The sequence below is a fragment of the Trypanosoma brucei genome (genome assembly GCF_000002445.2).
Source record: "Trypanosoma brucei brucei TREU927 chromosome 11 chr11_scaffold01 genomic scaffold, whole genome shotgun sequence".
NCBI classification, from domain to species: Eukaryota; Euglenozoa; class Kinetoplastea; order Trypanosomatida; family Trypanosomatidae; genus Trypanosoma; species Trypanosoma brucei.
In genome coordinates, this window is record NT_165288.1 from 722,250 (window position 1) to 748,075 (window position 25,826).

At 48.9% G+C, this 25,826-nt stretch overlaps 10 protein-coding genes across 10 annotated transcripts, besides 6 other annotated features; all 10 read right to left on the reverse strand.

Annotated features, from left to right (window-relative positions):
* Positions 1–366: 366 nt before the first annotated feature.
* On the reverse strand, positions 367–2,004 carry Tb11.02.0120 (UDP-N-acetylglucosamine pyrophosphorylase, putative; the record flags this gene model as incomplete). The annotated part of the gene is made up of 1 exon (XM_823242.1): positions 367–2,004. One exon carries the CDS (start codon positions 2,002–2,004, stop codon positions 367–369), a length of 1,638 nt encoding a protein of 545 aa, XP_828335.1.
* Positions 2,005–2,486: 482 nt separating this feature from the next.
* Positions 2,487–2,511: a microsatellite.
* A 137-nt stretch (positions 2,512–2,648) lies between these two features.
* Tb11.02.0130 (hypothetical protein, conserved) lies at positions 2,649–4,892 on the reverse strand (the record flags this gene model as incomplete). Its single annotated transcript, XM_823243.1, has 1 exon — positions 2,649–4,892. The coding sequence occupies one exon, from the start codon at positions 4,890–4,892 to the stop codon at positions 2,649–2,651; it is 2,244 nt and encodes a 747-aa protein (XP_828336.1).
* A 1,273-nt stretch (positions 4,893–6,165) lies between these two features.
* On the reverse strand, positions 6,166–7,059 carry Tb11.02.0140 (hypothetical protein, conserved; the record flags this gene model as incomplete). The annotated part of the gene is made up of 1 exon (XM_823244.1): positions 6,166–7,059. One exon carries the CDS (start codon positions 7,057–7,059, stop codon positions 6,166–6,168), a length of 894 nt encoding a protein of 297 aa, XP_828337.1.
* A 346-nt stretch (positions 7,060–7,405) lies between these two features.
* Positions 7,406–8,929, reverse strand: Tb11.02.0150 (recombinase Rad51, putative; the record flags this gene model as incomplete). The annotated part of the gene is made up of 1 exon (XM_823245.1): positions 7,406–8,929. The coding sequence occupies one exon, from the start codon at positions 8,927–8,929 to the stop codon at positions 7,406–7,408; it is 1,524 nt and encodes a 507-aa protein (XP_828338.1).
* Positions 8,930–9,283: 354 nt separating this feature from the next.
* On the reverse strand, positions 9,284–10,513 carry Tb11.02.0160 (hypothetical protein, conserved; the record flags this gene model as incomplete). Its single annotated transcript, XM_823246.1, has 1 exon — positions 9,284–10,513. One exon carries the CDS (start codon positions 10,511–10,513, stop codon positions 9,284–9,286), a length of 1,230 nt encoding a protein of 409 aa, XP_828339.1.
* A 105-nt stretch (positions 10,514–10,618) lies between these two features.
* Positions 10,619–10,649: a microsatellite.
* A 677-nt stretch (positions 10,650–11,326) lies between these two features.
* Positions 11,327–11,367: a microsatellite.
* Positions 11,368–11,548: 181 nt separating this feature from the next.
* Tb11.02.0170 (hypothetical protein, conserved) lies at positions 11,549–13,270 on the reverse strand (the record flags this gene model as incomplete). Its single annotated transcript, XM_823247.1, has 1 exon — positions 11,549–13,270. The coding sequence occupies one exon, from the start codon at positions 13,268–13,270 to the stop codon at positions 11,549–11,551; it is 1,722 nt and encodes a 573-aa protein (XP_828340.1).
* Positions 12,441–12,484: a microsatellite.
* A 766-nt stretch (positions 13,271–14,036) lies between the features above and the next one.
* Tb11.02.0180 (hypothetical protein, conserved) lies at positions 14,037–15,194 on the reverse strand (the record flags this gene model as incomplete). The annotated part of the gene is made up of 1 exon (XM_823248.1): positions 14,037–15,194. One exon carries the CDS (start codon positions 15,192–15,194, stop codon positions 14,037–14,039), a length of 1,158 nt encoding a protein of 385 aa, XP_828341.1.
* Positions 15,195–16,169: 975 nt separating this feature from the next.
* Positions 16,170–16,189: a microsatellite.
* Positions 16,190–16,218: 29 nt separating this feature from the next.
* Tb11.02.0190 (hypothetical protein, conserved) lies at positions 16,219–19,464 on the reverse strand (the record flags this gene model as incomplete). The annotated part of the gene is made up of 1 exon (XM_823249.1): positions 16,219–19,464. One exon carries the CDS (start codon positions 19,462–19,464, stop codon positions 16,219–16,221), a length of 3,246 nt encoding a protein of 1,081 aa, XP_828342.1.
* Positions 19,465–20,159: 695 nt separating this feature from the next.
* Positions 20,160–22,940, reverse strand: Tb11.02.0200 (hypothetical protein, conserved; the record flags this gene model as incomplete). The annotated part of the gene is made up of 1 exon (XM_823250.1): positions 20,160–22,940. The coding sequence occupies one exon, from the start codon at positions 22,938–22,940 to the stop codon at positions 20,160–20,162; it is 2,781 nt and encodes a 926-aa protein (XP_828343.1).
* Positions 22,941–24,069: 1,129 nt separating this feature from the next.
* Tb11.02.0210 (hypothetical protein, conserved) lies at positions 24,070–25,455 on the reverse strand (the record flags this gene model as incomplete). Its single annotated transcript, XM_823251.1, has 1 exon — positions 24,070–25,455. One exon carries the CDS (start codon positions 25,453–25,455, stop codon positions 24,070–24,072), a length of 1,386 nt encoding a protein of 461 aa, XP_828344.1.
* Positions 24,276–24,432: a sequence feature (CT-rich).
* Positions 25,456–25,826: the final 371 nt, after the last annotated feature.

Sequence of the window (25,826 nt, forward strand, 5' to 3'; positions counted from 1 at the left end):
TCCAGAGACAACTAGCGGAGAAAAAAAAATGACAACACACATCATCTCAACCCATTTGCTACGCCCCAAAAACACTGGGAGCGGAATGGACAAATTAAAAGATAAAAAAAAATCAGACCCTTTGGACTTGCGGGGGTACTTCATTTAAGGAACCATCTTCCGTTCCAAATACAAGTGTGTCACCCCCCCCTCTCTCAATATGCATCAGCACACTTAAAGTTTTGGCCTCAAATGTATACCTTCCCCTTTGTTTGCGCACCCTGACATCGTGTCACTGGAGTTCATGTTGTGAGGCAATTGCCATTTGCGCGGATTCGAGTTCCTTTCTTCATGAGCTTCCGATAAACCGGGCGCTGCAACGTCCACTTACATGTTCGATGATTCGGAGACCACCTCATCGTCCCTGCGAATGAATATGACTGGCGGAGGGTTACGAAGCAGCTGATGGATGACGCGTGGGAGATGCTGGCGGAGCCCCTCCCCACCAACAGAAACGAGTGGTGATATCTCTGCTTTGATGGAACAGCTTCGCATCACTGCGACAGCTTCCTTTGCCTCGGTTACATCGACACCTCCCCTAATGCTCTCTTGCTCATCTGACATCGCAGCAGTCTCGAGAGCCGTGATTAACCACCGCGTGTGTTGGGAGAGCAAAAGTCGCACTGCATCTGCCGGTGTGTCTGATGCCGCTCCATCAGCATTCTTAACGGGGCCAAACTCATCATCGCGATCCACTTGCATGATACGAAAAGCCCCACTATCCTTTGGTGGATGGTCGCATTCATCAACGAAGCGGAAAAGGTCAAAGAGGAATGCCTCCAGTTTGATACCCATGACTGGGCCTTTGATCGTCGGTATCTTTTTACGCGCAGCGTGATACTGCGTGAATGACTTCATGCGTTCGGCTGCCAGTGACATAAAGTGAAGACTGCAGAGGTTTGAAGATATATTGGCGCAGTTAAACTTCAACTCACCAGTAGCATCATCGATTTCCTTCGCCCGATCACCAATTTCAGTATACTCCACCACACCCCATTTACCGCTTGCGCGAACAAAAACGCCAACGCGCTCATCTGGGCCCCGTTTTGGGCACGTCTTGACGACAACGTGCGCCTCTTCTTCAATGGCATAACCAATGAACACTGGATCAGCAACGTTTGCTAGAAGGTTGTCGATGTTTCCAATCTGCACATATGCTATCCCAAGCTTACGCAAGTGTTGCAACAATGACTCTTTCACTTGCAGAGTCCCGTCCTTGTCTTTTGTGGCTCGGGGTGCGGCGAGTGCAGCAAAAACAGCGCCATTTCCACCCGGGGCGGCGCAAATACGACCGCGATTCTCCATGATAATTCTTCCCGTATTCTCGTCATAGCACGGCACAGATGATTGGGCAAAGAAATGCACCTGCTCCCTCTCAAGTCCAAAGTAGGAATTCTCCTCGAAGAACCGCTGCGTTTCGGCGTCATTTTGTCCTGATGTCATCACAAGAAGCTGCACCCGCGCTTTCCTCCCCGACCCAGATATGGATTCAGCAATCTCCTGGCGCCTACGTATCTTCTCGCAGTGCATCATGAAGAGTGACTTACGCTGTTGGAGGCCATCACATGTGAAGAATCCTTTCGGTTTATCGAACCCGAGTCGGGTACCACTACCTCCTGCAAGGATGAGGAACGCTATTTGGCCCTTCTGAATAGCCTTATACCCAACTGCCTCCAAATTCTTTATACGTTTGGCTTGCCCACGACGGCGGTCTACGGAGGAAATATCGAAGAAGGAATCCTTTGCGGGTGGTTCAGCCAATGAAGCCGTCGAGCAGTTCTTCGAAATTTCTAAGCTCTCGCGCAGGACGTCGTTAAAGTGCCTGAAATCCACGCCCGCTAGTTCATTGGTGATTTGCGCCGTTAATGACGCCCTTTCCGCTTCACTTCCGTGCTCCAGTGCCGTGAGAATGTGATCCTGGTTTGCTCCAGTGAGGCGCTGAATGCACACGTCCCTGTCACTCATTATCTATAACACACGGAGCCAAAATGATTGACGATAACGAGGAAAAGGGATGTCAAAAAAAAAAAAAGATGAACAGTATCGTCTTCGCACAAACACTTTTAATCTCCCCCTTGCGCCTCCTGAAACTTTCTCGGGGTTGCAATACAAACTTTTTCCTTTCCTTTGTCCAAACCTTTGTACGGTACCCTGTTACGGTGGCTGGGCAAGTTTGCAGGACAATCCTCAAGTCTGCAAACAACAGTCCACCTTTCCAGTAAATGAAGTATTCGTATGAAAGCGGGAAAACTTTGAAAAACAACACTGATTTCTACAAAACCAAAGAGAAAGGAAACAGAATGACGTCGCGAAGACATTATAGTTTTGTAAGGGAGAGCGCAGGCATACACAAATTAGTGTATATATTTTTTGTTGTGCACGCATCTATATTTTCACCAAAAAAACAAACTGAGTTTAAAGCTAAATACTCCCCGCCACCTGTGAGGACACACACACACACACACACAAACAAAAAAAAAGGTGGTGATAACAAAAAGACAGTACGTAAGCGAAAAGGAAAATACAAAACACATGAATTTGTTGTAACGCGTTCCTCCGTCGGAGTTCCCATACAACGGTAGCACCAGAAGAGAAGGACTTTTTCACACTCACAAACTTACCTTCCCTACAGAAGGGGGCGCCATCCACCGCGTATAGTCGTCTGCACGTGCATCAGTGGGGAAACCCGTATCATCCAAGGACCGGTTAGCGAAAAGCATGTAACGACCCAGGCGACGCGCCAGCTGCTTTTTGTCGTTCTGGGTGTCATTGAGTGTTTTTGTGACGTCCGTGACATCGTGTTTGTCCCTCAGAATAGTGGTCCATTCCTGCTCCACAAAGTTATCAAGCAGCGAGGCAGCCACATTAACCTTTTGCCTATTAACACGTCGCACTGTTTCATTGTGGTACTCCAGTGCTGTATGATATAGTGCCCGAGCCAGGTAGTAAATACGTTTCTCCAATTCCTTGTGCTTTGCACTCCCTTCCTCTGAAGAATTACGATCCGGTAACCCAATATGTAATAAAAAAGAAATGTGTGGATCTTTCTTAATAATTGCTACAAAATGTGGCAACGTTGGCAAGTATGGCGGCATCGTGCGGTCGCGCTCGGTCACTCGCTGTGTGTGACAGGCTTGAACATCCTCGAAACTATGACGATAGATATCATTTGTTGCTGAATCATACAACTTTAGTGCCTCGACAGCTTTCCGCGTGAGACGGTCACGCTCCTCCGCCCGTACGGCGCGTGGGTTGAAGTAACTCCAATCGGAGTAGCTGCTAAAGGCGGAGGGACTATCTTCAGCGTGGGTACTCCGTAGCAGTTTCTGGAAACTGACAATATCATCCCGATGGTGTTTTTGCTGCAACCTTCGTATATCTTGAGCTCGGGCGTCGATTGAGGTGGCCGTATTACGTGGAAGCGACGGAAGCAAATGACCTCGCTTTTCGGCCATGACATTGGCTAGACTCATACCATCGGCAAGCGTGCGCGACGAGTCAGTTGAATATGGCCTCGTCAAAAACCCATGCGCGCTCGGAAACTTTACAAATGGGTTCTCGGACACTATCAAATTAAATTCACCAAAAAGAAGAACTTTGAGGAGTGGTAAGTTCTCCTCACAGCGCCATAACATATCAATAGGCGGGTAGGCGCCAGGTAGAACAGGAGGTCGCGCGGGCCTCCCCCTACTACCTTCGGAGGTTTTCTCGCTGTTTTTCTTGTTATCACTATTACCAATAACGCTACCTTCACCTCCAGGAGGTAATGTGGGGTCAGAGACAGCAGCTGCAGCCGCCACACCGCGTTGTATATCGGCATTCCTTAATAGTTCAACCGCTTTCATTATCTCCGTATCGTCCTTCGGCGGTGGATTGGAAAACAACAAATCAGCTGCATTCGGCTCGCGATGACACCGAAGTACCACATGTGCTTCCACTGCGTTATCAATGTAGTACTTCTTCACCAGGTACACATAATAGTAATACGCCTCCAGAGTTGGGCACTTCGCTGCCAATGGGTGGCTGGAACGATCGTGCCCCTCTCCCCCAGAGCCTGCCATTTCCATCGGTGTCGAAATGGTTGGGGCGAAAACGGTGTCTTCAACTGCGGTGAAGATGTAGTGAAAGGATGTTGGATATGACGGCTTTCGCTCCGAGAGTATGGCACGGTATAGTAGAGCCTTCTCCCATATCATGTTGCTGTCGAGTGAACGCTCCAACACCATTTCCTTAAATAGTTCCACCAGATGGAAGCGGCTACACCTATCAATGTGGATGGCTGGGAAATGTGGTTGGCGCTCGAACAGGTCAAGCATACCCTGCGCCCTCGCCACTTCGTCCAGGATTGATTGGGCTCTGCGACGCTTCAGTTCACCAGCCAGACGTCTGAAAGAGTGCGCTGGACGAAGAAACATACCCGGTGGTGGCGCACCAGGGAGGTTATGATGGTCATTATCGACCGTATCACCGCGGGTGTCTCCTCTTTTCCCCTCCCGCCTGTTAACTGCAGCCGACAGTTCGCTACTGACGATATTGCCGTTAAATTTTTTCTCTGCTACGGCGCGGGCATCCATATACGTCCCCTTTGCCTTGTAACATCTGTGGAGCCAGTCTAGGTAGTCTGGTGTATATGCAACTCGCAACGGCCCGGGGTTTGTAATAAGTTTCTCAAACGCTTTCACATCTCGCGCACGCACTCCGCGCTCCATAGCATACGAGAAATTGTGAATAGGGTTAAACTGCCCACGGCTGGTTATGTTACGGCACGTCCACACGTAAGCAGAGCCTAAACCAAGTGGCACATCGTCTGCACTGCGGTAGCGGCACGTTGAGGCAAAGGAACACCGCCGCATAACCTTGACGTTGCTGTTTTTCGACCCACTTTCCCCCGAAACGGAAGGTACAGAAACCTTTCACAGATTAAACCCCCTTTTTCCTATCCCACCACCGTATCCACGCTGCGGTCCACCACTTAGGATGACACCTGCCTAATACTGGCCTCGCAGTTATTATCCAACTCTCGATGTTTAGCTGGTTATGTTTTTCTCAATTAACGGTAACAGATCCTAGAGTGGCACTCGGTAAGCTTGCCGACAGGTTTCCCTAAGTGAACAGTGCACCGGCTGCCGCGGCAGGAGCCACAATTTTTATTTTTTCAGGAGTTATTGGCGCCCTCCCTAAACCCTTAAATGCGCAGATCTGTACTATATGGGACTCAACAGTGTGCCAGTATTGCTGTAACAAAGGTGCTGGTGCGAATTAACACGCATAGACACACGCCCGCGCATTCCAACGTTACAGGTCGATACGGAGGAAGTAGAAGAAAGAAAAAAAACAAAAAAGGGGGAAATGGAAGGGCTTGTGATCAGCTACACAACTCGTTGGGCAAACTATGCCTTCTGGGCATGCTCAAGAAAATACAGAGATCAACATTTGGGGAATGTTTCAAATGAGGTACGCAGCGCACGGCACACGTACGGTTGTGGCGAGGGGCACACCTTCAACGGTGAGGAGGAAAGGGGGTGATAGAGGACAGGTAGTGCTCCTCTTGAAAATGAAGCTATCGAGAGGTTAGTGTTGGATGCATCACCGGTTTTAACCCCCGTACGGTTACCCAAACGCCGGGACCGCAATCTGTACATAAAATGTTGGAGCGCGGAGAAGAGAGGTCACGAAATGCCTGCCGTAGTCAATATAACAAACGAGTCACAACTGTAAAACAAACAAAAAGAAAGCACACAAAAAGCACCACTGAACCATTCAACTCCCTCCGGTGCTACACCCATCAATGTTGTTCCCGTCTCTTCTAGGCGATTGTTTTACACCAAAAAGGAATCCGTAGAGTTCGGCGAGTACTGACCCAGACGAATAATACGTCTCACTTCCATTCTATATATATATATATATACTTTTTGTAAATTGGGAATACTCTTCACCCTCTATTCAATTACCGCAACCCTCTCCTATCTAATTTCCTTGTATTCTTCTTCTCTTTCCACTTGCATCCACAACTTTCACAATCCCAATACACCACCTACGGCTGCAACATAAGGGACCTCCCCTCCCCTTGTGTCCGGATACATATAAACAAGCTCATAAACACATATACAATCACACCAGTAGATTCTACAGTTCAAAGGCAATGTCATGGTTTATATTCCCGTCCCCCATGTAGACCGTACCGTGTTTGTTCGTTTCCGGTACGTGATAGAAGACAGACCCAATGAATTTTGCGCTCATCCCCAAGACGACATTGCGAACGGGGTCGTACCGCAATCTCCACACACCACCAGGTAGATCATCACTGATTGGAAAGAAGATGGCATCAATGTCCTGGTCTTCCCCTAACCGCTCTAGTCCAGACTTCTCGTGCGTTTGCGTTCCCTGATTCCGCGCGAGTAACTGAAGGTAGGGATCCTCCGACCGCAGGTGGTAGTAATTGCGCAACGAAAGTGCCTCCTCAAAAGTGCGCTTGAGCCCTGCAAAGGCAATGTTTCGTTTAATCTCTGATGGGAGTTCGGTATTTCGCTGTTCTCGGTAGTAAGCACCACGCGGGGCTACGCGGCAGTGGTAATCGTGTGCCTCAACAAATAGCACGAGCCGTAGTGACTCCTTGTAACTCGCCGTGCTTCCCGTTAACTCATCGACCACACGATATTCATATGATGGATCACCCATGAAGGGGCCTCGCAGCTTGTACATGAGGGCTTGCTTATGCTTTGCTGTTTGTGTCATGTCCATACTCTTAGGGAATAGCGAGTCTGTGGTGCCGAGGTACACAAAGGAGTAGCCACCGTCCGTGGAGTAGTAAATGACGGGCTGTGCGACAAGGTCGTCATCAAACGCCTGAAGGATAATATAATCGCTTTTAAACCCGTAAACTTTCCCCCACAGAATCATGTTGCGCCGCTTGCACTTCACTGTGAGTAGTGGAAGTGATGTTGCGAGTGCAACCCGTTCACTAGTGGAAAAGACATGCCCTGTTGCGTGGGCAAATGCAAAAATATCAGCCAGTGACATAAGTAGCGCTACACAAGTTAAAAGGTAAAGGATTCCAAGGCACCAAAGATAGCAGATGATGGAAGAGGAGAGATGAATAAGTGATATATTAACACGGTTCAAAGCAAGTGAAGGCAGGAGAGAGACAGCACTCAAGCGGGTGCAACACGTCCCCAAAAAGCAAGAAGTGCACCGTCATTAACACTCACAAAAAAATGTATCCACATGGATGGGATACATGGTCAGTAGAAATCGTACACATCGCGCACGAAAAAAGCGATTCCGTTGCGCAAGTTTCAACTGTTATACGTCTTGCATTGACTTTCCATTTGACAGCTGCCAATAGTGAAAAGTTGCCCGAGGGCAATCAAAGAGTGGGTCGGAAAACATCGCGCACACCTCTATGACTTATGGAAAAACAACACTGTCCCTGCGGCTGTGCGGGGCTTTTTACGAGCCGTGCCACACGGTGCTGAGCTGCATGAAGCCGCTTGCTACCACTTCCGCCATCAGAATCGTTGCAGCTGGTGGTACTATCCTGTCCTGACGGCATCACGAACACCATGTTGTCATGGCACTTCTCTCCTCGCTTTTCTATTTCATTGTGATGCAGCACATCGTGCTGATGAGTAAGAAGAAGACGTGTGGAGAGGGCGTACGCCCATGAATCGCCTAGAGCTGGCACAAGAGTCCGGAAACCGCCATCCACACCACGAATATCCCCCATACGTGTTGCCATTTGATTACTCACTACAATACAGAGGTTCAACTCTCGTGCATGATCCTGCAGTAGCTGTCCACATCTGAATAGCAACCTTGCGCGCTGCCAGCCAAGTTGTCTAGACGTCGGAATGCCACTGTTCATGCCGGTTGAGTCATCAACGCCGGCCACGCTCTTGCCCACCGCCCCGTGACTTTCAGTAACGCCACCACTGTTGGAGTTGACGTTCAACTGCAATAAAGAGCGAAAGGGAAATGCGATAGAGTCGATGATCACCATTCGGATCCCTGGGTGGGAGGCAATGTACGCGGGAAGTCCGTTCAGCAGTGCCATAAGAGACACTACATCCAACACGCGAACGTACTGTGTTCGCTGAAGAATATAATCTACTGTGAAAGAGCCAACTATTGCACCAAGCGGGGGTGGGACCGCAGCCTCAACCCTTCCCCTCTTGCGAGATTCTACTGAGGACGTGGTGCACGTCTGCTCTGCTGTCACCTCATTCATCGCACCATTGAGGAAAGATGCCTGCCTCACACCGTTTTCCTCGTTTGTCACCCCAACATTACCTGCTCCGAGTCCTTCTTTCTCACGTTGTAGTACGATTTCCCTCACATGCCCCACGGCAGCTGATGCAATCTCCCGAAACCGTTCAGGTAAAAAGCTCCCCTCCGTGTCAATAAACAAACACCCGCCCTGTAACCCACCAAGTTCCTTCGGCAAAACGCAATTCACCGCCAGCTGCATTGACAGTTGTGTTTTACCAACTCCCGGGGGTCCACAAATCTCCGTAAGGGTTCCCACTTGCAATCCACCACCCAAAAGAATATCAAGACTCCGGCAAAGTGTTGTTACATTTTCTATGCCCTTGGTTGCCTCAGCATCGAGCAATTCTCGTAACGTACGAATAGCAGGAGTCCTGCAAACAGCGGAAGGTAAAACGACTCGAGCCGTCTCAATCGCCTCTGTGTGTGTGAGTTGTGAACAATTCTGCTGTAGGCGCTTCGCCGCAGCATTGAGGTGAGAGTCATCCAAAAACTTTCCTACGTTGAATGTTGTTTCAACACCGCCTTGAGCACACCGACATAAATCTCTAAGCCACAGGAAACCGGCGTTTTGCAATTTTGCCTTTAGGGAAGGGGTAAGTGAGGAGCATTGCTCCACGGACATTTGTCACCCTCTATTGTTTGCTGGCTACAAAAGTAACGCAGCGTGAAAATGTGAGAAAAGAGAAATGTGGTTGAAAACGAAGTTTGCCTTCGGGAGAGGCCAAAGGAAAGGTAGCTACCAATGAAATAAATAAGGCGTGCGAAGAACGCATTGCAATTTATGGTATTTCCTGAAATTTGAACACGGAGGAATTTATTTCCCTTCCCTCCCGGGAACCCCGCCATACAGTTACTGCCTCTCGCTCGTCCCCTCTGCGGTTCTTTTTATGAGTATACAACACAAATCCAAGCCGCCATCAGTGGATGCACCACCGCATTCGCACTTCCCTTTCCTCCTTTTCCTCTTCCCTCCATCTCAACAAAAAAAACTTTTTTGCAACTCCATAGGTAATGGCCACGACCTGTACTGTGACAAACAGTCACGTTGAAGCATCAAACAAACCGCGAAGAACTTACTGCCATGTGCGCTACACAGAGATGTAGAGGAGACGGTTGGGTGCACATGGGAGCAAGTTTCTGCCGCAGTGCCGTCACAGCCAACGGGCGCCGCATCCATAGTAACTACGGGGCGCCACACATTTTGAAGTTGCATTTCCACAAGTCTTCGGCGCACGACCATGTGGAGCATCACCTGAGTAAACAAAAAAACGAACGGTGGGAATGGAACAAGGACCTCGCTCCCCCCATGAAATCCGTGTGCGATACGCTGATACAGGCGAGGACAATTGTCAGTTTCCACCCAATTGGCCATGCGCGATATCGTGTAAAAAAAATCTATCCTGTACCCTCCCGTCTCGTCCAGCACATCTGATGTATATCCCACCTCTTCTGCGCAGTGCAAAACCCTCTCCAAAATCATTACTGACTTGCTGGCGGAGGGCCCATCTTGTGTATAGAGATAATATAATAATGTACACGCTAACAACACATCACCGTCAGCCAAGGGCACGAAGGTATTGTGGTCATTACCACAAATCAATGTGTGTGCAACTGTGGAGCACAGAACAACATCCTCACTATTTTTACCCTTCTCCATGCCACTGTCAGGAATACTGTTACTCTGGCGGACACTCCGCTGTTCACACTCTCGGCTATACGTTTCCAAGAGCTTATGCGATTCAGCAAAAGACATACCGCAGATAAGCAATTCCAAATCATTAAGAATCACAGCTACGCACAAGCACAGCATGCAAACGCGTGCACAAAGTTTATCCATTTGGGTACAGCCATTCGATGCCTCAGTTGTCTGAAGAGAGGGAGTGCTACCAGCCCAGGCACAAAATTGTTCAAATGATTGCGTATCCACCCCTTCGCGGACTACACGTCCTGATTGCGCCGTCATCTCCTGCATAACTGCCCTTAATTGACTCGCCAGTTCCTCTAACTTACGGGCAGCCTTGCGCTTTGTCGTCTGCTGAAGAATTCCCTTCACATCAGTTTCAGTAACCAGTTGCTCCAATAATTCGTACCACTGTGTTGTGGCGTCTACTGTGGACTCTTCCAACTGCGCCAGCGAGCGTAATTTCACCGGTATACTGCGTGTGTACGGGCGGCGAATCCATTCCTCTTTTTTTTCATCTGTCATCCCACAGCAGGAGAGGCAAGTGATGGGAATACACGGGAAGTCGGAGCAGTAAATTATCCCCACCTGCACACCCCCTTTGGTTGTTGGTTGTGAACCTTATATTGAGTGTTTGTGTGTGTGTGTGTGTGTGTGTGTGGAGGGAGGGGGGTATAAAAAAGAAGAGCAAAAAATAAATAGACGTGGTGAACGCAAAGATACAGTGAGTGGAAGATAGAAAAGTGCAGAAAGAGTGCATCAACCATGGTCAGTTTATGCAACCACACAACTGCTTTTCTGCATTACCAACAAAGTTGAGTGCGCCTTTCATTCATACAGGAAGCAATGCACTTTCCGCGATACCGCCATCTATAGGGTCCTAGAGAGGTGGGAGGTGCAGAGAAGAAAGAAAAAGGCAGAGGAACATTATGGCACCATATTGGCATGCCGAGGAAAGAGAAAGCACGAAACATGGGCACCGGTGAAGGAAGAAGGCAGAAAAAAAAATGAAAAAGCGAAGTCACCGTAGCGAGATGGTTTATGAAGGAGAGGTAAGGTGAGGTAAACATTTGGTGGTATGGCAATATCGCTATTAGAGGTCGCGTGAGCATACCTTTACCTTCAGATATACATTTCTAAATTACTATTTTCTTTTTTTTTTTTTCCTCCTGTCTCCATCATATCATTCTTGACTAATAATACAAACTGCTTCAATACATAACAAGCACCGCCCCTTTGCTTTTTGCATTAATTCCACTTCTCTCACCACAACTTATGCCGAGTGATTGCCGTCCCATCCAAAACTATATTTGCTGTACGCCGATGGTGAGGACTCAAACACACACATACACATACACACACACGCACACACACACGCAAAGACAAATGGACGACGACAAAAAAGGCAGACAAAGTCAACAAAAGTCAGCACGGAGTGAACTGACTAATGCAACCAACGCGGCAAGGTAGTAGCTGAGTGCGATATCACATCGGTACAAAAAGTCTCAAAAAGGAGGGGTAAGGGATCTTAAGGGTCAGAAGGCGTTGTGCTTCGATTTATTAGTAATCCTTCAAAACGTGTAGCATCATGAGGCAGAACTCATCGTAGTGGAGCCTTCCACGAACCTTAAACGCGTATTTGTGTAACATCTCCGACGCTCGTGCCCTAACCGCGTCATCTTGCATTGCCTCTTTCAAGTTACAATAACGTCGCAACACTGCGCTAAGGGTGGCTCGGTTCCCTTCCACTGATTTCAGTTCATCAGACACCGGTAGGAACCCTGAACCACCCTTGACAGAACAAAAGGTGGATGGTTGGCACATTAAACTGACTTGCTCCATGTCATCACCACTCTGCAATCCTTTACTATGAGGAGAATCGACCTTTTCACTACCTTGCTTGTTGTACACTCCAACACTTAAAGCTTCTCGGTACGCGGCTAACATCTTCATTGCCCCATTTCTGTCCTCGTATACCCCTAGTGGATCCAATTGTCGGAGAACCTTGACAACTTCTTGCTCAGTGACGTAGCCTCTCCTCATCACATCCAGTTTAGTAAACAACGCATGTGCGGTCACTTCGTCGACAAGGCCTTTATCCGTCACGAAGCTCTCGATTAGGGCGCTGATATCCTGCAACCTCGCTTCACGCGCTGCGAGTTCTAATGCTTCCTTATTCAGCACCTTTTCCTCTTCGTCCACTTGATGAACACTGAGAGTTCGCCCACCAGTGGGAGAGAAGAATGGATTGTGCTCAATTATATCTGAGCCTTCATCCACTGCTTTAGTTTCAGCAGCGGCACTCTCACCTGAAATTGTTTTACCACCATCTATATTAGTAGTGGGGCGCCTGCCAGCACTCGTCACGGAGACACGCGGTTGCGGAAGATCTGCTGCTTTTCCAACCGCTGATACCCCAACATACTCCTGCTCCTTCTGTTGGCTCTCCGATGCCGCCGCAGCTGCCGCAGCAGCCGCAGAAGCTGCAGCAGCGGCCACCAATCTCGCACCTTGAAAGTCATCCTCAAGTCGATGGTTCAACATTTCCTGGTGCTTGAGTTCACGTCTGGTGTGTGACCAGGCATCAAGGGCCTTTTCCATGATCCTCAAAATTTCGGGACGCTCAAGTACTTTGCCCCTGTTCACAGACAGACGGCACACAGCCTCTTCTAGGTCATGATACGCGGAGTCATACATTGCCTCGACAGACCGCTTTATGCGCGGAAGGGCTATCGAAAGAAGATACTCGGAAGCCGCCAGAACAGTTCGTTCTACATACTGCTGCCAAAAGTGCTTGATATCATTGAATAAAACTTCATCCTTCGTACTCGCCGTTCCCTCAGGTGGGAGAGCCACGTCTACTGTGAAGTTAGTGGAAACATCTACGAAACACTTGTTAGGGTTAGTTGTCACTCTGGTAACAGTGAATGTCGTAACGGCGCTTTTTAGTACACGTGTTCCATCGAAGCCGAAAGGTGAGCGCCGCCTATCATCACATGCACATGGCAAATACTCCATGCGAGAAATCATTTGATGAGCTCCATTAGTTACCTCTATGAGTTTTTCGCGAAGCACTTTGTCCACGTACATTGGAATGTTGAGTGTTATGCGGCGCACGGCTCCAATGTCCGTTGGCTTGCAGGCATTCTCCTGTAAGCAACATGTCATAAGTCCCGAGACACCAAATTCCTTCATAAACATAACATCAGAAAAAAGAGATGCTGCCGCACATGGCGGGACACCGACAACAGTTGATGCGTTGCAGGTTCCTGTCGCCACCATTTCTCCTCGTGCTTACTCTGTAAAGTTGCTTCGTTTGGTTACTCCTTTCCTTCACTACTGTTGCCCTTCTTCTAACCTGCTTGTGATCTCTTCTTTCCCTTTTTACCTTTAACAGAGTGAGTGTAAACTTGTTTCCGCCGCCGTGTTTGAGGCAGCTGTCGGTGTCGGTTGCGTCACAGAGTTCGGAGGGCAGATGAAGACCTCTAGATGTTTTCTAACGCTGATGGCGAACACGTTCCTTGACTGTTTTCCCCCCACACTCTTCCGTTGCGGACTTCTTCCTCACCCCCTATCCAAATTGCAATGGTCTTTGTCTTCGCGGTATTCCTAGGCGCTGTTACGCAATTTTAGCCTCAGTTTGTAGGAAACATACACCCAAACAAGCAAGCAAAAAAAGAACAGATGGTAAACAAGCAGTCATATCAACGAAAGCAATGCCAATATTCGCACATTAACTCATGAGAAGGGGGGAGCGAACTAGTATTCCTTCTCTTTCTCTTCTTAAATAAAAAGTACAACCCGAGGTTGTACTTTTTTTTCGATACGAAGACAAATATCCATCTGCACGCGGCGATAATAACTCTGCTCCTCTTCTCCCAAACACATTTGCACGGCTAAACAGCTTCACTGCTTTTAGCCATTATACCAGAGAATTTTTAGAGTTCACTTTCATGTAAATCTCAAACTTTCCTTGCGTATGTATGCAAAAGTACAAAGCACTCTGTTGTCCCTCTTATTTAGTCTTCTTTTTCACGACCCATCACCATCATACACGCGTTAAGACGAGGCTAATAGGAGAAACCCGGGCACAACACACACGTAGCGTCTCCAAAGCCTTCACTGTCTCACCTTTCTGTAATGTAGACACTGCCCGCACGTAGCACAGCACTAACATGACTGTTGCTCCAGCATCAACGACTCGACGCGACCGCATTGTTGATTTCAAATGATCATACAATGTGGTCGCATGATGCCCCCTTCTCTCCGCCTCGCCCCCCACTCCGGCACCTAAAGTACCTTCAACAAGCCTTCGGCAAGCCCACTGCGAACAACGCCAGAATACATATGCCCCTCCACTGCAGATGCACAATGCCTCCTTTACCGGATCCACGGTCAGTAATAACTCGTCCTCCGACCCGCGCCACTTGACAAAACGCGCAATGGTGGGGAGCGTATGCAACAGATTGATCCCCCAGTTCATCATAAGCTGCATCACAAGCAGGACGTTGACGTCGGTCCGCTGGAGCACCCTCACAACTTCAGTCGCACCACCATTGTTTAGGCCCGTGGAGGTCAGTAGCGGTGGTGTCGTTGTTAGTGCGATGATAGTGGCAGCACAGGAGAGCAGCTGAGAGCTTAAGACATAACTGGCCATTCCCCGAGTGAGGAAAAGTGGGATACAGAGTCCCGACATGGTGCTTGCCGTCAGCATCATCAAAATGGAAAGTGAATCCCACGCCACCCAACCAATTGGTGCGAAGGAGCATCCAACGGCAAAACTTGAGGTTAGAAAACACGCAACCCGACAAGCGGGGAACATCACTTCTCTCGGTAGCAAAAGAAGCAGAGCCGCAGGTGCCACTGTAAGAGATACAGGAATGGCAATGGGGACCTTTGGAAAGGAGAAAAACAACGCTGCACCGAGTGCCCCGGCGAGCATACCCACAGAAGCAATGGAATACACCTGCGTCAAGTGGCGGCGCACAACGGCGTAACGTACGCTGTCACCCACTGGCTCGGTCCATGATTTAACTTTCTCAACCGCACACTCTAACGAAGCCGCTATACTTTTCGGAAAAATGGATCGGAGGAACCCGAAATGGTAAGCGAGCGCAACACCATACCCACCCACAACGACCCACGAAGCGAGTTGTGCTCCCCTTAACAACCTCTCGGATGAAATATTGTCCTTGAACGACGTCATCTGCGATACGATTCAAAAAAAAAAAGGGAACGAGTTGCAACAGCAATGTTCCAGTATTCAGGAGTGTACACAGATACCCCAAAGTTTCCTTCTTTCCCTTGAAGCTTCCTTATATTATTCGCCTACGAGTAGACAAAAGAAGAAATTACAAAAGCAGTGATGCGGTGTAAGGTAAGGAACGACACGAAGCAAAAAAAAAAAAACGTTCAAGGTTAACATAAACAGCCCCGTTGAAACACCAATATTTCCTTGCACACGCGGTTCACCCCTCCGCACTCCACGATTTCGTTTTCACCTGAACATTTATACGCTGATACAAACACAAGAACGCGGTACTCTTTTAGCAACGAACAAATAAAAATTGAAAAGTAAAGTGCACAAAAGGCTCCACCCGAACCAGTAGCGTATGCCACTTCCTGAAGGTGCTACAGCTTTCCAATGATTCGCAAAGTAACAATGAAGAAGAGGGAGCAAACAGAAGAAAAAGGTGCTCACAAGTTGTCTCCTCAAGACATTCGTTTACAAGTAACAATGTTTGGAGCGCTCTCCCACAAGCGCAAATAGGCGAAGCGGCAGCAAAAATGGAACTCCATGTTTCAAAATAATTAAGAAATACAAACATAAGAACCTTCACGAACAGTCGTCCACTGACACATACATATACATTCACATCGACAAAAGTGAAACATACAGCCATTTATAGTAAATTTCAACACAAAAGAAAATGTTATAGCCCCTAAACCGAGTCAAGTATACCCTCCCCCGGCGTGACAATTTTTTTCTGGTTGGAGGGAGGGTTATGACCGTGAGTGAACTCAGCACCAGATTGGAGGCACCGTTGTTGCTTTGCGCAACCGAGCTTCTTAGAATAGTACGGAGGAAGGGAAATAACAAAAAAAAACACTCTTTCGAAACGTACACGCAAATAAAGGAAAAAAAACGAGCAAACGAATAATATATACGTGTATAATTCTAATATATATATATATATATATTCATTTTTTATGCGCAACAAGCTGCAACTTCAGCTTAATCGTGGAACAGCCCGCTGAGCTCTACGCTTAGTGGTTCGCTCACTAACGACTGTTCGTGTTCCCGGGGAAAGGTTACCACTACGCTGACTAAAGAGGACTTTTGGAGATGCTAGGGAGAATCGACCACGTAGGGTCGTTGCTAGGGACCCCAACCCCAGAGCAGAGGGAGACTGCAGATCCTTATCTTCCATTACTGAGCGACTAGATCTGGACGCACTCCATGGGCCGCTCCTTCTTATAGAAGACCTTGGGGTTATTATGAGGTGAGACTGATTCTGCTTTTGCATCACGATGTTAGCCTTCCGTACCGTCCTTTCAAAAGCGGTACTCAGCATGTACTCGTCAGTGCTTCGAAGAATAGGGCCGGCAACTTCGAAATTGTCTTTGTCCTTGGGGGTTTCCTGTTCCTCCGCACAACCACGACCACTAACAACAGAGCCGTCATACACCTCTTTATTATGATGCTTTTTGACTACATTGTCAGTGTAAGTTAAGTCGTTTCGTTCAACGGCTTGCCGCAAACCTTTATTACACGCCCTTTCCCCAATTTCATACATCTCGCTCAACATGGGTCTCGCACACGTCGCTACGTGCATCAACATATTCCCGATTAGAAGGTTAAGGGACCACATGGAAGGATGCTCATTACTTGGCGGTAGTGGGAAGCCACTAGGGTTAACGGTGTTGTGCCGCATCAACTGCACGGCTGCTGGGGGTAAGAGTCCAGCAGCCGTTATCATTTTTTGCGCCTCCCTCGGAAGCACATCGCTTCCGCGTCCACTTCTGCTTGACGAAGGACATGACCTCACCTCATCTGGCGAGCTTTCCTCAACCATATACCGTGAAAAGAATACTATATCCGCCAGAGGAACCAATTTCACTTCTGGTATTGCGCACGCGTAGTCCTTCAGCATTCCCTGTTTCTCCAAGGCGGTCATAATATGCAGTGTCCGTCTCGCGTAACCGTAACGCAACATATCGAATGCAGGTACGGAAGAAGGTGAAGCACCTTCTTCCAATATCTGGGCTAGAGACCGTGCCGGTGCCGTGTTATTGGGGTGAACAACATAATGCAGATTAATATGAAGTTTCAGAGATTCTTGTGCACCGTGCAAGAGTTCCCTGGGCGACTTGTGGGGCAACGTCACCGCACCAAGTCTGACATAATGAAATCCTTTACTTGTGTCAGCAGTGAAATCGCTCGAGAGGAGATACCCACCGTGAGCATCGCCCGTCGGATCAATCTGGAACAACATCGCTTCATAAAACCATTTCCAAACGTTGCTGTCACAATCCGTCAACAAACTGGCCTCATCAGCCGCGTTGATTTCACTAACCGTGCCGATTGGTACTGGAATGTCCACGAACCGCATCGTGGAGGTAGTGGGATAGCCATCTCTGACACTACCATTTTCTGGAGACGTGGACTCCCGCTTTCCCAATCCCATTGCTTTTCCATCTTTCACGAGACTCAGAAAGCATTGAAGAACGGAGCTCAACTCCTTCACATGCATATGCACATCGGCGTCATCAGAACCATGTTCCAGGAGGAACAGAGGAAGAACTCTGGCAATATCGATATGGCTTTCAAGTATGACAGTACTTGGCCAGCGACCCCGTACAATCTGTATGCACGTATATCGCAACGCTAGGTAAGACCATCGTCGATACGTGGTTGAGTCAATTGAGTAACCACCTTCCTGATCTGTACCGTCACAAACTAACTTTATAAGTTTTATGAAGGAGCGGCAGACCTCCTCCACATGCCGGGGCAGCCGACCCGGTTGAAATTGACCAGAGTGAGAGAATTCCAGGCGGCAGCCAATGATGTCAGGATTCATCACTGGAGGAGAGCTACAACCAGACTGCCTTGAAATGGTTTCCCCATTACCTCTCTGGTTAACGTTCATCTGAAGTATTATATCATGACTGCTGATACCACTGCGGTAATTTACCCAACCGTCGTAATCACGGAGGAGGTCTGTCGCCACTTTTACATGCCTACTCAACATCTCCATATCATCGACCACACACTTGTATACAACCAACGCCGCTATGCGACTCCTTCTCCGCTTCTTCTCCAATTCAACCTTAAGACAACTTCCCTCCTGGCGACTATGTATACTTCCCAGAAGCCTTGTGATGAGGTTCTGCTCCTGCTTCAAAGTTTTCATCGCGGCTTCGGTGAGACACCACACGTCCCGTGTATCAGAACAGCTTGGTGCACAAGAAACCGCCTTTGAAGGTGAGACGTTGCGCGCCGAGTCGATATCCCCGGCTTGCTGCTCTGTGGATCCACAAGACTGTAAAGTGCTGCACATGTGCATGGCGTGATGTAACAACTGTAGTGCGTGTTCGGATTGATCGTAGAACTCCTGATACAAATACCTCTCCTCCAAAGTTAGAAATGAATTTGAGCACGCTGTGACAGCAGAAATTGTAAGCCGTTTCCGGTATGTTCGGGCCGCGGAAGCCATGCGGCGCCTCTCGAACTCGATCACATCATCACGATCTTGCTCCAATGTGTAAACCGCCTCTGCAAAGGTCATGCGTGCCACAGCCTTCCGTATTTCTCTTTCGCCTGGCACACCAAACTCTGACAGTACATACTCTAATTGATCACGCACTTCTCGCAGACAACTCAGAGAGTGTGAGGTTATCCAGCGAGTGTACCACCGCATCACCGATATGTCCCACGAAACATCAGCGAAACACGTATCACTCCCAGCAACCTCCATGAACAACCTCAATTTTTCATCCTTTCTCCAGCGATCCTCCGAAATGGCTAAAGAATCTGCCCCATCCTCTCTTGAAGTTAGGGAGGACTCTTCACAAAACGGAGCAATGAATCCTTGCTCATCTTCAATGTCCCGAAACTTACTTTCCAGGGCGTACACCTCGTCCTGTAGCACTGCCACTGCCTTCTCTACGTCATATGGTATAGGAGTTTGGTACATAGATGGGGCACTCTCACAGACAATAAATGGGAAGGTGGGTAACTTCAGCACATTGAGTGACTTGGCGTCCAGTGTGCGATCCAAAGGATCAGTATATGACACAGCTGCTTCCGATGAGGCATCAGGGTTTTCGTGAGTGTTGCGCAACTCCTGTCGTAGAAGTTTCAGTACTCGCAGCTCCTCCAACACTTTGGGTGGTACCAGAGAGATAGTTGTTTCCCTCTCTGCAAGAGACTCTGACGTGATGCTTCCTTTTTTGGAGGAAAAGGATGTTGACATTTCCCCCCCTTTTCTTCTCAGTTGTATGGTTCAGATATAAGGCGTCTATCTCCCTCTATATATTTTTTCTCCTTATAGTTGTATATCCGAAACTTGCGTGCTTGCTTTCCGATACGACTCAAATGCACAGACGTGCACCCTATTGACAAACGCTGATGCGACAGTGTTAATAAATTTATTGTACCTCTTTCCACGGCCGCCGCGTTCCCGTCTACCCCTTGTGTGCACGCCGGCAGGGTAATGAAGTGAACGCCTATCCCTGTGTCCACTGCCCGTAATGAAGGCACACGTTAATGATACCCTCTTGGGTTCCTTACGCTTCTACTATTTGCGCTGCTTCACAATTTTATGAACCAGGTTGTAAAACAAGCTGCAGAAGGTGGTATCTTAGATATTATTCCTTGGGGTGTTGGATCAGTCACCAACAGCAGCAGAAGCTACAGGTACACAGTTAAAACGAATGCGCACAAACAACGTTAAAACTGAGGAATGAATCAAACACAGTGCGCAACGTGCCACTTCACACGTCACACGCACCGCCAACATTTGTTCCTCTTTCCCCCTCCCTGTTGTCACTCTCCTCCCACCACTTCTTTTATTCACCTGAGGCGTTTCTTTGACGGCGGTCACATCAACCCCCGCTGCTCGTAAGACATTCCTATTTTTCCCCTCTCTTTCCTTTCATTTGTTTTCTATCACTTAAATACCACTCCACTACCACCGCGTCCCGCTCCCCTGCCGGTGCCTCTTCTTCCCCGACGACTATCGCTGCCCCGTCCACCACCGATCCTATCGATACCGTATCGGCTGGTTCCTCCGCGGCGCTGCCCCATTAAGGGGGTCCGCTGACTGTAGTTGTCATCTAGCACGCCACCACTATCTCCTGTAAGAACTGATTCCCTTCCGCGAGCGGCAAAGGGTGGGAATCCTTGTTGGGTTATGGGAAAAGGTGGTTGCGGCTGCGGTAATTGTAGAACTGCAGGTGCAGGGTGAGAAAGAACAGCGCCACCCCCTCCCTCACCAACAGGAATGGGAAGAATCCCCTCACTCGGCACTGCCGGTTTCCTAGGCGTTGGCATTGAGGTAGTTGTTTCATTCTTTTGTGTGTGGCGTTGTTTCCAGGGCTGATGCCACGGTTGCTTTGGTTGGTTTTGCATGACGCTTACCCCTTGCGTTGACTGCTGTATTTCTTGTGTCTGCCGCGGCTGCTGTTGACTAACCGCCGCCACCGGCGCCTGTGGACTTTCCTTGGCACTTACCTTCTGTAACGATTGTGGCGCTTGAGCTGCCCGCTGCCGGGCAGCGTTCTGTGTGCTCCTCTCCAGCGAGTCAAGAAGGGAATGAACACGTGCCCGGTCTTCGGCTGAAAGTTGAGATGCACGCTGCGGTGGCGTTACGTTCTCTCTGTGGAGCAACGCATTTGACGAGCATTCCGCACTGAATTGTTGCCACAGTTGGTCCATTGCAGCGCCAATTGCTGGTGGATACAACAACTCGGGAGCTGCCTCCGCATCTCGCTGAAAGTTTTGCCGGTATAAATCGGTGAACTTTTGCAGTTCTTCCAAAGTACACTCGACGGCAGACTGGGAATCCGCTTCAGCTTCCGCAGAAGCTAGTATATAACGTCGACCGGCGTCGTAGGCAGCCTTCCAATCTTTATTCCTTTGCCCATTAACGGCTGAGGCGGGTCCAACTGTCGCCCTGCAAGTGCGAGGGGCCGCAGTGGAACCAGTTGCCTGTAGTTCAGCGGGATCAGACCCGGCCCCCGAAGCTGCGGCATTCACAAAAGAAGACACTCGAAAATAACTGTTCCAAAAAGAGTTGCCACCAAAAAGGGGAACCTGGTGTTGACCTGAGCACCCGCTGGAAGTAACCGTTCTACCTTCCTCACTGCTTCCATGGGTTCCTTCCCCGCAGCGGCGACTTGATTGTAACTTCTGCAAAAAATCCTCGACTATTGGCTCCGCAGGAGGTGGAAGTGCGGAACGCAGAGCAACTGGGAACGGATTTTTCGCATATGTCTCCCCCAGTTTAAACTCAGTGTACACACTCACACGCCAGCACTCCATAAGGTTAACTACTTCGTGGAGCTTAAAACACATTAATAGCACCACCGTCGAATTCGTGGCACCCACAGTGAATATAAGATCTGTAGAACATGCCTTTGCAGCATCATCTTTCAGTACAGAGGTGAGGAAAAGCTCCCTCCACGGGCATGACTCGTGATGACCGCTGTGTTCGGCCCGTTCGCTCCAACGGATGGTACATTGGGTGCGCACGCGACCACTTTCACCTTCATTATTATCACAACTCATTGAATCAACATTTTGCACACCCTTACCGCTTTCATTTCCATTCAGTGTCGAGTACACCACTGGTGGTCTCCCACCGCAAAATCGACAAAAGATATCGACACCAAGTGCGGCTAAGAGGGATTCTTCCACATCTTCTCCGACACCCTTGCTAGCCTCATTACCCTCACTACCACCACTACATCTGCTAGCAGCATCAGAGGAGGGAACCTCAGTTACAGTGTAGCCAAACAAGGTAATGAGTAAACTGACATGGGGCACAAGATCGATGTTGCCATTCCTCGTTTCGGGGTTCTCGTCACTCCTGTTGTTACCACTCGAATCCGCCTCGAGACTGCGTTTCTTCTTTATCCCGAACAACGTGCACAACAGCCCCTCTGGTGTAGTGCTGCTGAGTGCACTCGCCTGATTTGTTATCAACGACCGCAACCACTTCATCACACGCTGCAGCATATTTTCCCGAATAAAGGACGGGGGAGTTCCTCTCGGAAGTAGTAGCTTATTCCCCTGGGGGAGGTTATTGGGGGATGTGTCCGAACCGGCCAAGTTGCCGAGTGCGCTGTTAGAGAGAGCAGTACTGCTGGTATCACAACTACCGCTAGCAGCAGTTGACAGCGTTTTTAGAGAGACAGCGCTGCAGCGGTGCCGAATGAGAGAAGAGTTTGTCCATGAGAGGCTTGGGGATGACAATGCGTGCCTGGCAACCTCACCAAGTCGCCACCAGCAAGACGGTGAATGAAGCTCTGACATCAGTTTTTCAATAATATTCTCACTCACCTCACACGTAGCTGCACCGGCTGAAGCGACGCTTTGTATGTTCGCACCGACGGTTTCGCCTTCCATACATTTCGCTACTGAAGTTGAGGCACAAGACCGGGAGCGAAGGAACTGTAAAAGCCGAACCCAGTCGCTCGTTAGCATCAACCGCGACCTCGAACAGCAGGATGTGCAAATCTGAAGCGCCACCTCGCCTTCTTCATCCCCCCAACCTGCTGCTTCGTTGTTTTCACCTCTGTCAAGTGTAATAGGCTCGACACCACAAGGAGTGATGTTCATGGCTGAGAGCAGAAAAATTGTCTCTTCATCACCACCGATGAATGCCCGAGCCAACACATTACGCCGCCAGGTGCTAACTGAGGCAAATAGATTTTCAGTAATAAGCATCTAATTTAAATCAAAACAAACGTAAAGTCGCTGTGTGGCAACGGCCTTGTGTCGCCCAATATTTTAGATCAACACGCATGCAAAGTTCTAAAAGCCGAAGAGCAAACAGCGAGCTCCACTAAGTCACAGAGGGGCGAAAAAAAATACACAAAAAAAGGAGAAAAAAGAGAGAGCGACATTCATAAGATAAAGGCACCAACTTTCGTTTCACATGTTAGGCGCACCTGCTCAAAGGGGAACTGATGGCAGGATGCACCCGAAGCCCTCATCCCTAGACACATGCACAAACAATCATGATTACAGAAAAAGAGAAGAGACACGAGCACAGAAAAATCCTCTCCTTGTTACTCTTGCTCTTTTACTCACTTTTTTTTGGGCCCTCCCCGGATAAAAAACGGTTATTCTCTTTCGTACATTCCTTCATACAAGTAAACATGGAGACACAAATATAATAGTTTATATATAAATCCCGTCCTGCTCCTCTCTCGTTACAGACTTCATTCACTGAACATTAATAACTTTGAAAAGCGTAATCACTTGACGGATCACACTTTGGGTTTTTTTCCTCATTCCTTTTCATTTCCCTTACCCATCTGTTGAGTTCAGTGATGAACTCGACAAGGAGGCTAAACGGGAAGCACCGAAGTCAAGAAAGAAACCCCTCCAAAAAAGAAATGAAAAAAAATGTGGCACACGAAATGGGTTGCTGTGCATGCGTGGTGGCGCCCCATTGAGGTAAAGTTACGAGAGGAAAAAGCGTGTACCCTTTTTTCAACGTGTTCACACACACACACTCTTCGCTCGTCTCAGATTAACTTCAATTCACAATTATGGTTTCCTTCACTCATCTTCCTACACCATGTATAACTACAGCCCACCTGATATATCTCAACCTCAACTGTCGAACCCCTTCACCTTTAGCATACAACCAAGCACGAAAAAACACACGCACAGCATTTCCCAAGGTATTCCACCTGATTTTCAAGCTTTCACCTCGTACCGGTTACACTTTCCCCCATTTCTTCAGAGATAGGGGCGGGGAGTGCTGACTGTCCTTGTCCGGAAAGAGTTACTAAGCAGTATCATCTTAGGGACGCAGACGCGGCACTCTCACCTGCGACCACGTCTTCTACGACGTGCGTTCGACTTGGGTGGCGGCACCGTTTTCGTTTTTGGAAGTTTCCTCTCCACCTGCGCCGTTTTCTCCGGTTGCAGCCGCTTCAGGCTCCTTCACATTTTCTTGACCTTCAGTGACTTGCGCTCCTTGTGGTTTTTCGACTGCGGCTTCGCCTCCCTGGGCTGCTTCTCCCTCCTTTGGGGCCTCTCCTCCCTGAGCTGCTTCTCCCTCCTTTGGGGCCTCTCCTCCCTGAGCTGCTTCTCCCTCCTTTGGGGCCTCTCCTCCCTGAGCTGCTTCTCCCTCTTTCGGAGCTTCTCCTTCTGCTGCTGCTTCTCCCTCTTTCGGAGCTTCTCCTTCTGCCGCTGCTTCTCCCTCGGCAGGCTCCTCTGCCTTCTTCGTGGGTCTCTTAACCCGCCTTATCCTTCGCACCTTTTTGACTTCCTTCTTCTCTTCAGGATTCTCGCTGTAGAACTCATCAATTTGGTCAAAAGCGATTTCAGCAACCCTTCTCCTGTAGCTGTTGTCGTACCTGCTGGCGAGGCGGTCAACAGCATCGTCCGTTTCCTCATTGCCGAAGTGCTCCACGTTCAGCTGCCCCAGGAGTGTTTGTGCATTGGTTGTTAGTGCGGCATTGGTTACGTTCAACCGCTGGCAAATGCTGGCATCGCGTTTGTTTGCGAGCTCCATGCTTCGGATGTTTATCTTTAGTTTGGTGATTTCTTTCTCCGTACGCTGCTTTTCCTCCCTCACCTGCATCTGAAGCTCCTTCCGTACTTTCCGCAACTCACGTACACGTAGAACCAACTCTGTGTTATTGATTTTGGCTTCATCAGTGTACGCCAGGGTGTCTCTCAGCTCGTCTGGTACTTCCTGTGTCTGGGCGCGCGTGAAGCGGGTACCGGCCAGTGGCTCCCCGCGGATGATGCGGGGTCCATTACGGATCTCACGCGCACACCTTGCCGTACGCTGCCGGAGTGCCTCGATGCTGCGGTGCTCTCCCTCGAGTGTCTTCTGCAGCTCAACACCGTAGGCTGCAATTTCCTCTTTACTGTGAATTTTATCCGCAGCAGCCAGGTTCTCCATCTCGGCGGGCAGTTCATCAACCACGTACGCCGCGGCGCGCTGTGCAAATCCCTCCAACCGCTGTACACGGGCGGCAAGTGGGTACACGAGGTGAGCCCCGTGCTGTTCCTCAACCTCCTGCTTAACGTCGCTGCATGATTCCCGGAGTTCCGTGGTGGTTTGCATCAAACGGAGACGTTCCAGGTGCAGTTCATCCAGATGCGGTAGGTTCTCATCACCACCAGCTCGAAGCAGGGCATTGATGCGGCTCTGAAGCCTTGCGCGTCGGGCGTCAAGTTGGTTTTGGAGCTCTTCAATTGTAACAGCGGCTGCCATAACGATCACTGTATGATTACAATCAATAGGACAACAAGCAATCAGGGTATCAACAATAATAAGAAGTGTATATTGCAAGCACACGCAACTGTTTGATGCTATCGATGCGTGTCCGCTTTACTTATGATCCTTCACTTGATCTTCCTAGTTACTGGTACAAATAAGTTTATATTCGTGTATTCCTCAGTTCCTTAACCTTCCCCTATTACGCCGTTTTGAGTTACTTGCTTGTAAGTAATGCGGTGAAACTTTAGTTTCGAATTATCTGGGGCACAACGCGTGCAAAAAGATATTGAGTGAAGATCGAAATACCAAAAAGAAAAGACGGTATATTTGGATGAGTTGAATGTACGTGCATGGGGGGGGGGGAG